Source organism: Protobothrops mucrosquamatus, unplaced genomic scaffold, assembly GCF_001527695.2.
Source record: "Protobothrops mucrosquamatus isolate PMUCROS unplaced genomic scaffold, P.Mucros_1.0 scaffold3625, whole genome shotgun sequence".
Lineage (NCBI taxonomy): Eukaryota > Metazoa > Chordata > Lepidosauria > Squamata > Viperidae > Protobothrops > Protobothrops mucrosquamatus.
In genome coordinates this window covers 52,670-62,501 of record NW_015389587.1, presented here as the reverse complement: position 1 = coordinate 62,501, position 9,832 = coordinate 52,670, and the positions used below count along the sequence as shown (strand labels likewise).

Here is a 9,832-nt window from a genome sequence, read left to right as displayed (position 1 = left end):
AAACTTTGAATGCATTGAAAACCAGAAATTCTGGCTCAAAGTCGGTGATTTATCAGGAGGCCACTAAGCCACAGCGACTTAGCCGAACTGAGCTGGGTTCAATGCTGCCTGCACAGATCCAGGTTACCCCTGCAGAGGTGGAGAATTGATGGCACCATCCGTGAACTTCTAACTGTAGAGGGCCTCTCCATTTATGAGTAAATCTTCAGTAAGCCTTCCAGTAAAGTTTGAGAATCACCGGTGCAAGCATTGAGTTTTGACCTTTTTCAACTCAAAAGAAGGGACAGTTGAGAAATTGAACAAGGCCGTCTATAGAGGATTGCGCCCAATTCATGCAATCGCGTTGAGCACAAGAATCGCTTTGGACAATGCTTCGGTTTGGCTTAAGCGGCCAACTTGCACGTATGCTACTCATATGGCTGCTTCTGAGCACTTCCACTTCAAGCAGGGGTGGGGAACCGTGGCCCTTTTACGACTTGTGGGCTTCAACTCCCAGAATTCCTGAGCCAGCTCAGGAATTCTGAGAGTTGAAGTCCACAAGTCGTAAAAGAATCAGGATGTCTCTGATTCTTAGGTGTCTGGCCAAAGGCATCTTAAGCTAAGGAACCTCACAGCTTTCCATGGAAGCAGATCCATTATACTTCCTTGCAGCCCCCTCCTGTGGCTAAAATCTTCAAAGTCCGCTGTTGACAAGCTAATTCTTTCCTTCCAGGAGCGTGAGCATGTTCGACATGAGATGTCCAGACGAGGGTGCTGTGAATCAACCTCACAGTAAAGCTCGCCATGAAAAGCTTCAGATCGTTCATCACCAGCTGAAGGAAGACGAGGACCAGTGGCAAGATGTGAGTAGGGGGTCTGTAGAGGCGTGGTAGTCCGATCTAGTTGCTATCATAGAGCTTTTGAAGACCACGTTTAAATTACAGGCACAATAAATCAATAGAATCAAGATCACGTAAAGTCTTAATGCCACTCTATAATGCTTTGGTGAGGCGACACTTGGAATATTGCGTCCAGTTTTGGTCGCCACCATCAAAAAAAGATGTTGAGACTCTAGAAAGAGTGCAGAGAAGAGCAACAAAGAGGATTAGGGGACTGCCGGATAAAATGTACGAAGAACGGTTGCTGGATTTGGGTATGTCTCTAGTCTAATGAAAAGAAGGACCAGGGGTGACGTGATGGCAGTCTTCCAATATTTGAAGGGCTACCACAAAGAGGAGATGATCAAGCTGTTCTCCAAAGCACCAGAAGGCAGGATAAGTAGCAATGGATGGAAACTAATCAAGGAGAGAAGCAACCTAGAACTAAGGAGAAACTTCCTGGCAGTGAGACCAATTAATTAGTGGAACAGCTTGCCTTCAGAAGTTGTGGATGCTCCATCACTGGAGGTCTTTAAGAAGGGATTGGACAACCTGTTGTCTGAAATGCTATAGGGTTTCCTGCTTGGGCAGGCGATTGGACTAGAAGATCTCCAAGGTCCCTTCCAATTCTGTTGTTGTTGTTGTTATATTACATTATATAATTAAACTGAGACCCTGGAAAGTGTGCAGAGAAGAGCAGCAAAGGTCTGGAGACTAAATCGTACAATGAACCATTGAGACAGCTAGACGTATGTCTAGTGTATGGAAGAGATGGATCCGAGAGACACGATAACCGTCTTCCAATACTTGAGGGGCTGTCACAGAGAAAGGGGGGTTCACTTATTCTCCAAAGCGCCTGAAGGCAGGACAAGAAGCAACAGATGGAAACTAATCAAGGAGAGAAGCAACCTGGAACTAAGGAGGAATTTCCCGATGGTTAGAACAATTAATCAGAGGAACAACCTGCCTCCCGACGTTACATGTGCTCCATCACTGGAGGTGTTCAGAAATAGACTGGGCAACCATTTGACTGGGATGGGATGGTATCTCCTGCTCTTTTTTTTTAATTTGACAGTTTGGCCCGAAGGCCTGGAACTTTGGCAGTCTCCCACTGAAATATAGGTAGGCCTTGACTTACCACCACAACTGAGCTCAAAATTTATGTTTATGTTGTTGGGTATTTAATAATAATAATAATAATGATAAAGTTGGAAGGGACCTTGGAGGTCATCTAGTCCAACCCCCTGCTCAGGCAGGAAACCCTATACCATTTCGGACAAATGGCTGTCCAGTTTCTTCTTAAAACTTCCAGTGTTGGCGCATTCACCGCTTCTGGAGGCAGGTTGTTCCACTGGTTAATTGTTCTAACCGTCAGGAAGTTTCTCCTTAGTTCCAGGTTGCTTCTCTCTTTGGTTAGCTTCCACCCATTGCTCCTTGTCCTGCCTTCAGGGGCTTTGGAGAATAGCTTGACTCCCTCTTCTTTGGGGCAGCCCCTGAGAGATTAGAAGGCTGCTATCATGTCCCCCCTCGTCCTTCTCTTCGTTATACTAGACATACCCAATTCCAGCAACCGTTCCTTATATGTTTTAGCCTCCAGTCCCCTAATCATCTTTGTTGCTCTTCTCTGTACTCTTTCTAGAGTCTCAACATCTTTTTTTACATCGTGGTGACCAAAACTGGATGCAGTATTCCAAGTGTGGCCTTCCCAAGGCCTTGTAAAGTGGTATTAACACTTCATGTGATCTTGATTCTATCTCTCTGTTAATGCAGCCTAGCACTGTGTTGGCCTTTTTGGCAGCTGCAGCACACAGCTGGCTCATATTTAAGTGATTGTCCACTAGGACTCCGAGGTCCCTCTCACAGTTACTACTATTGAGCAAGGTACCCCCTATACTATACCTGTGCATTTGGTTTTTCTTGCCTAAATGGAAACCTTACTTTTTTCACCGTTGAATTTCATTTTGTTAGATAGTGCCCAGTGTTCAAGTCTGTCCAGGTCCTCCTGTATCCTAAACCTGTCTTTCTTTTTCTCTGCCTCCACTCCGTGATTTAGGATTTAGCCCGGTGGAAAACCCGTCGTAGGAGTGCTTCCCAGGACTTGCTGAAAAAAGAAGCCGAGAGGAAGAAGATGGAGCAGCTACTCATTGGAGGAGAGGGAAACAGTGAGAGAAGGAAGAGCGTCAAGACGTATCGAGAGATTGTGGAGGAGAAGTACGTTAGCCTTAAGACTGGTTGCAGAAGGCACGCCAGATCATAATACGGGTTGTGTTGAGTGCGTGAATGAGCCCAGGCAATTGTGGCATATTCAGAAAACATGGCTAAAGAAATGATGGTCCAGATATTGATCGGAAAGAGTATTTGTAACTCAGAGTTGAACGGTGAGCTCCTTGGTGCTCTCTGAGCTTGGTGGTTTTCTTGCCGACGTTTCATGACCCAAACTAGGTAACACCCTCAGAGCAATCCCTACTCCGCTGTAGCACAGATGTGGTTACCTAGTTGGGTAAACACAACATCTGCAAGAAAACAACCAAGTTCAGACAGCCCCAAGGATCCCACAGTCTGGACATATTTGCCTTGTGGCCCAAACATGCGACAATTCTGTGTTTGTAAAATGTGTTATTACATCATGCTTCTTGGAATCTAAAGCATAGGCTGGCTGCAGCTCTGTGTGTGTGTGTGTGTGTGTGTGTGTGTATTTGTAGAACATCAGGGCTTGAGTTGTCCATCAAAGAAGAAATAGTAAAAATCTCAAAGGTGGTTTTTTTCAGGAGGCAACTGGACTTTCTTGTTTTTCCTTTGAAGACGTTTCGCTTCTCATCCCAGAAGCTTCTTCAGCTCTTACTGGATGGTGGGGAACGGGAGGATTTATACTCCTTGCAGACAGCTGGTCATTTGCCTCCTTTTAGAGAGTCATTTAGGCCATTTGAAAAGGCCTCTTCCTCCTCCTCCTCCTCCTCCTCCTCCTCCTCCTCCTCCTCCTCCTTCTTCTTCTTCTTCTTCTTCTCCTTCTCCTTCTCCTTCTCCTTCCTCTTCCTCTCCCTTTCCCTTATCCTTCACCTCCTCCTCCTTTTTTTCTTTTTCTTTCTTTCTCTGTCTCTCTCTTTCTCTCTGTCTCTTTTTCTTCTATCCTTCTCCTTCTTTCCCTCCCATCTTCCTCCTCCTCTTCCTCTTTCATCCTTCTCCCAAAAATACTTTTTCAGGAGGCAACTGGACTTTCTTGTTTTTCTCTGAAGACGTTTCGCTTCTCATCCCAGAAGCTTCTTCAGCTCTGACTGGATGGTGGAGGAATGGAAGGATTTATACTCCTTGCAGACAGCTGGTCATTTGCCTCCTTTTAGAGAGTCATTGAGGCCACTTGGAGGTTTATCTGTGACCTCAAGGTCACCTGAGTGGTGCCAATGGGTGTGGAGCCTTCTTGGCTGCCGAGTGAAGGGACACAGGGCAGAAAACACCCTGACAAACCTCCAGGTGGCCTCAACGACTCGGCAAATGACCAGTTGTCTGCAAGGAGTATCAATCCTTCCCTTCCCCACCATCCAGTCAGAGCCGAAGAAGCTTCTGGGATGAGAAGCGAAACGTCTTCAAAGAAAAACAAGAAAGTCCAGTTGCCTCGTGAAAAAGCACCTGGATGACTGAACATCTCCATAGACAGATCAGGAAAAAGCATTCGTCCTGATCTTCTGCGCCACATGGTAGTTTTCCAATATGCTCAGTATGTCAAATGTCTGATTAACGAAACACTAAAAAGGACTTTCAGGCATATTTTCTCCTAAAAGCATTTATTAATGTTACAGATACGTCAGCACAAAATGGATGAATGCTTAGATCTGCTTCTCTTCCGTACGCATAACATTCTAAACATTTCCACTCCCTTATTGTAGGATCATGGTTCACATCTTCCAATCAACTTGGAAGATGTGATTTACTTCCCGTTTCTTTCTCCCGGGCTATCCTTATGCTCCTCCCTCTTTCTTGGTTGCTGGTTTAACTATATAAATACCAGACAGTTCTGCACATTGTCAAAGCAAGAATATACAGTATTTGCAGCGTTGACACAGTACTTGCTATGACTCTAAATATAAGGTTCTGTCGAGTAGCATCGTTACTTTGCAACTGCTCATGAGACAAAAGTCGGGCTTTCTCCTACACGGTTGCCCACTTGGGGTCCAGATGTTTCATTCTGCAATCTTCTCCCCAAGATTTCTTTTTCAAAAGCAACTGGACTTTTCTTTTTTCTTTAAAACAAAGATTTTTATTCACTTATAAAATACCAAAATACAAAAGCAAATAGTAAGGAACAACGGTAGGGGAAGGGGAAAAAGGGAAGTGTGGAAAAGGGGGTGAGGGACACTTCCTCTGTTGCAGTAAAATAAGACATTGAGGTCGAACCTCACCTTTTTACATGTCTATCGAAGTGTGAACTAGCCATTTCTAGATCAGCAAATCCATCTAATCAGTAAAACCCCAAATCATAGTATCGTTTTTTTCCCCAGCTCAAGCACAAAGCCCAGAAGCGGTTTCCAAATAGAAACAAAAGTACTTATATTTTTTTCTTTTTATTGAAACGGTCCGTTTAGCTAATTCTATGCTAATTCCACCAGCTTTTGTAGCCCTTCGTCCATGGTGGGAATCGAAACATCCTTCCATATTTTTTTTTTTGTGCATGGAGCAGTCTTGCTGCCATCGCAACTGGACTTTTCTTGTTGTTGTTGTTGTTGTTTTTTCCTTTGAAAATATTTCGCTTCTCATCCGAGGAGCTTCTTCAGTCCTCGGAATGTTTTCAAAGAAAAAAAAACAAAAACAACCCAAGGAACTCCAGTTGCCTTTTGAAGCGAAGACGCCTTTTTTGGAACACTGTGAGGAACTTCGGTAAACCTTCCGCCATCTTGTTTCTGCTCCCCTCGAAACAGGGAGAAGCGTGAAAGGGAACTTCACGAAGCCTACAAGAACGCCAGCTCTCAGGAAGAGGCGTACAATATACTCCAACATTACATCGAGAGGTTTGCCATTAGCGAAGCNGAAAGGAACAGCTTTGATAGTTACAACTAATTGATTAAGTCTTCTAGAGAGAGAGTTAGATAATAGCTTGATATAGAGAGAGCAATTTTGTAGTCTTAACCACGTTCCGTTTTCCTTCTCATTAGAACTAATCAAAGATGGTTTCAGATGGTTTCAATCTGCTTTTGCGTTTTGAAATGCAGGTCGAGGGAAAGATCACGGTGAACGGAGAAGCGAGCAATGGAGTGGACGGAGAGCCAGACAAGGAATGCTCAGCCCTTCTGTTTGAACCTTCCCCTAGCCTTTCAGCCAAGTCTGATCATGTGGTCGAACTGCCTGGTGGATCCATGGAGAGAAGCGCAGATCCCTCCATTCCTGAACTCATTCAGAAGAGCTTAATCGAACACGGTGTACACAGAGAGCAAGTTGTAAGGGCCAAATACTTGGGTTAGCAGGAGCCTGGACTGCCATCTGTCAGAAATGGTGTAGGGTCTCCTGCTTGGGCGTGGTGGTGGTGGTGGACTAGAAGACCTACAAAGTCCCTTCCAACTCTGTTTACCCTACCCTACCCTACCCTACCCTACCCTACCCTACCCTACCCTACCCTACCCTACTCTACTCTACTCTACTCTACTCCACTCCACTCCACTCCACTCCACTCCATATTCTATTCTATTCTATTCTATTCTATTCTATTCTATTCTATTCTATTCTATTCTATTCTATTCTATTCTATTATTCTATTCTATTCTATTCTATTCTATTCTATTCTATTCTATTCTATTCTATTCTATTCTATTATATTATATTATATTATATTATATTATATTATTATTATATTATTATTATATTATTATATTCTAAACAGAGTTCCCTAAACAGAAGTGCCAAGTTATTGAATCCTAAAAGCTTATTCAAACTATAGAGAGTCATTTGATTTAGGCAGGATATAAATATAATAAATAAGCCGCCTTTTCTTTGGCTTCTGCTTTAACCATGAATTCCATGTTTTCTGCAGGACTCTTTCACGGAAGAAGCTGAACCAGCCAGCCAAAAAGAGAGAACTGATTCGGAAGAAATGTTTCTGGGTAGGTTTTTCCATTTTTAAAGAACAGTAAACAGCCCTTAACATAGCAATAGGAGGGAATATTTGTAGCTCAGAGTTGTCCTGTGGGATCCTTGGTGCTTTCTGAGCCTGGTGGTTTTCTTGTAGATGTTTATTACTCAACTTGGTCACATCATCAGTGCCAGAAGGGAGTGGGGTTTGTTGAAAGGAGGAGGGGGAAGGGGAGGAGGAGGAGGAGGAGGAGGAAGAGAACAAGAAGAACAAGAAGAACAAGAACAAGAAGAGGGGAGGAGGTGGAGAAGAAGAGGAGGAGAAAGGAGGAGATGGAGAAGGAGAAGGAGAAGAAGAAGGAGAAGGAGAAGGAGAAGGAGAAGGAGAAGGAGAAGAAGAAGAAGAAGAAGAAGAAGAAGAAGAAGAAGAAGAAGAAGAAGAAGAAGAAGAAGAAGAAGAAGAAGAAGAAGAAGAAGAAGAAGAAGAAGAAGAAGAAGAAGAAGAAGAAGTCCTTTGTGCTCTCTGATCTTAATTATTTTCTCACAATTTTGAAAAGTCACTAAATGAACTTGGTAAATTGAGGATTACCTGTAGTAGTACAAGTAGTCCTCGACTTACAACCACAGTTAGGACTAGAATTTCCGTTGCTAAGCGAGCTGCATCCGATTTTTTCCCTCCCGTCAGACCAGCCGAGAAATATTCAGAAACAACAGAAAAGAAATGCCAATGAATTATATTAGCAGCTTTGGATATAAATTGTGGGTATCGCTAGAAAGTAATTAACTAACTACAGGATTCAATATGTAATTATTTTCTTATAAATTAATAATAACGTGGAAGGGGGAAAAAAAACATGCCCTCCCTCTTAGTTTTATAGTTTGCAATTATTACCGCAGCGGTTAACTCAGCTTGATGCAGGAAAGCATTCAGAAGAATTATTTTAAAGAATATTTTAAGAAAGCAGCGGGGCTGCCTTTTCGTAGCTGTGCCCGATGATGCACGTTTTTGTTTTTGCTTAAAATTAATTCCCCAAAGCGGAAGGTTGAAGAAAGCAGCTGCAAATCACTTCTGTACTGATGCCATGAAAACGTACAAATACCGTGTTTCCCCGAAAATAAGACCGGGTCTTTTTTTTTTGTTTTTGCCTCCAAAAGAGGCACCATGTCTTATTTTCGGGGTAGGCCTTACCTCACCTCTGTCACCGACAGCCCCACCCAGCCGGTCCGCTTCTTCTGGGGCCGAAGTTCTGCAGCTGCATTCGGGCCTGCATTTTACAGTCAGGCCTTTCCAGAAGGCCTAAGCAGCCGAGTACCGAGCTATGGATTCAGTCCATAGCTTGGTGCTCGGCTACTGAGATCTTGCAGAACTGAGCTGCGGATTGAATCCATAGCTCGGTTCTTAGCTGCAGAGGCCTTCCGGAAACCTCCGTGACTGAGAAATGCAGGCCTGGCTGCAGAAGAGGCCTCAGAAGAAGAAGTGGGCCGGCGAGGAGAGGCCTGGCTGCAAAGGAAGCGGGTGCAGGCAGCTCCCCACCTCCGCTTGATTTTTAGGTGTGTACCTCGCCCCCAAACTAGGGCTTATTTTTGGGGTAGGGCTTATATTAGGCCCACCCCCAAAAATCAAGCTAGGGCTTCTTGTTGGTGTAGGCCTTGCTTTCGGGAAAACACGGTATGTACCTGGAGTCACCCACAAGGTTGAGAGTGATTTTCATCTCTGTGAAAACACATCTAGTCCTTGACTTAACGACCAAAACTGAGCCCAAAATTTCTGTTGTTAAGCGAGTGTTGTTAAGTGAGTATTGCTCCCTTTTACGACCTTCCTTGTCGTGGTTGTTAAGTGAATCACTGCAGTTGTTCAGCTAGTAACCCGGTTGTTAAGAGAATCTGGCTTCCCCCTGGATTTTTGCTCGTCGAAAAAGGGGATCACGTGATAATTGGTTCTGACTTGTTTATTTTCTTGAGATCAAACTATGATTCAAAATCTGTCTGTCTATCTCTCTGTATCTCTGTATCTCTATATCTATCTATCTGTCTGTCTGTGTTTGTGTGTGTGTGTGTGTGTGTGTTAGGCAGCTGTATTAACCTCTAGGCCCAGGTTCGAATCTCAGAAGAGTATGTCTAGCTGATGAGAGCTAAATAGCTCGAAATAGCTATACTAGTCTCCCTTTAACTCTTTGTCAGTTTATCTTTTTTATTTCTTTCTTGTCTTTTTAATGGATTAGCTCCAGATCTCACCGAATCCAGCACGAAGTTTTCCTGTGCCAACCTCATGGTGGCCCACATGGAACTATCTTCCGTCCACAACCATCCCAACGAAATAGAGTCAAACCGTGGCCTGAATTCGACTCGGGAGCCCAAAATTCCTGAAAGAGGAGAACAGAACGGTACAGAACCTGTGGCTAGCCAGAAGGTAACTTTAAGATGCGTGTCTGAGAAGCGAGTGAAATGTTAACGCTATCCTTCTCGAAGGGAGGTGTGCATTTTTTTCACCGACGCGCGCACGGGTGCGCGCACACACAGAAACACACACGCAAAGGCCTCTTCGCACCAAAAAAGTTCAAAAATTCCCCGTTCTCAGTTGTAACTTGCATGGAGCCCTAGCATATAGATCAATAGAATTAGTACAGCCAGTCCTCGGCTTTCCACAGTTCGTTTAGTGACTGCTCAAAGTTACAATGGCACTGACAAAAGTGGCTTACGACTGTTTTTTCACACTTAAGGACCATTGCAGCCTATCTCAATGAAACATAGTTCTGCTTTACAGTTTCCTGGTCTGAACAATCTCAAAAGGGCTGATAGTTGTACTACTTTGATGATGTGCTGATGATGTTCTTTACAAATCGTTCCAGGTCCAGACAGAAACTTTGGAGGTTCCGAAACAAGGTGAACACCTACTTTTGTCTCTTCTGAAGAAACTCCCT

The 9,832-nt window shown here is 43.9% G+C and overlaps 2 protein-coding genes across 2 annotated transcripts in view; both read left to right on the top strand.

Annotated features, from left to right (window-relative positions):
- Positions 1-712: 712 nt before the first annotated feature.
- LOC107297974 (LIM and calponin homology domains-containing protein 1-like) lies at positions 713-5,906 on the top strand (the record flags this gene model as incomplete). The annotated part of the gene is made up of 3 exons (XM_015827338.1): positions 713-842; positions 2,911-3,068; positions 5,768-5,906. Coding segments are annotated over 3 exons (427 nt in total), but the record flags the coding sequence as incomplete, so codon positions are not given.
- A 107-nt stretch (positions 5,907-6,013) lies between these two features.
- Positions 6,014-9,832, top strand: part of LOC107297973 (LIM and calponin homology domains-containing protein 1) — a 14,568-nt gene continuing 10,749 nt past the window's right edge. The window contains exons 1-2 of the mRNA XM_015827337.1: positions 6,014-6,263; positions 9,134-9,321. Coding sequence (XP_015682823.1) covers positions 6,014-6,263; positions 9,134-9,321 — 438 coding nt within the window. The remainder of the gene's footprint in view (positions 6,264-9,133; positions 9,322-9,832) is intronic.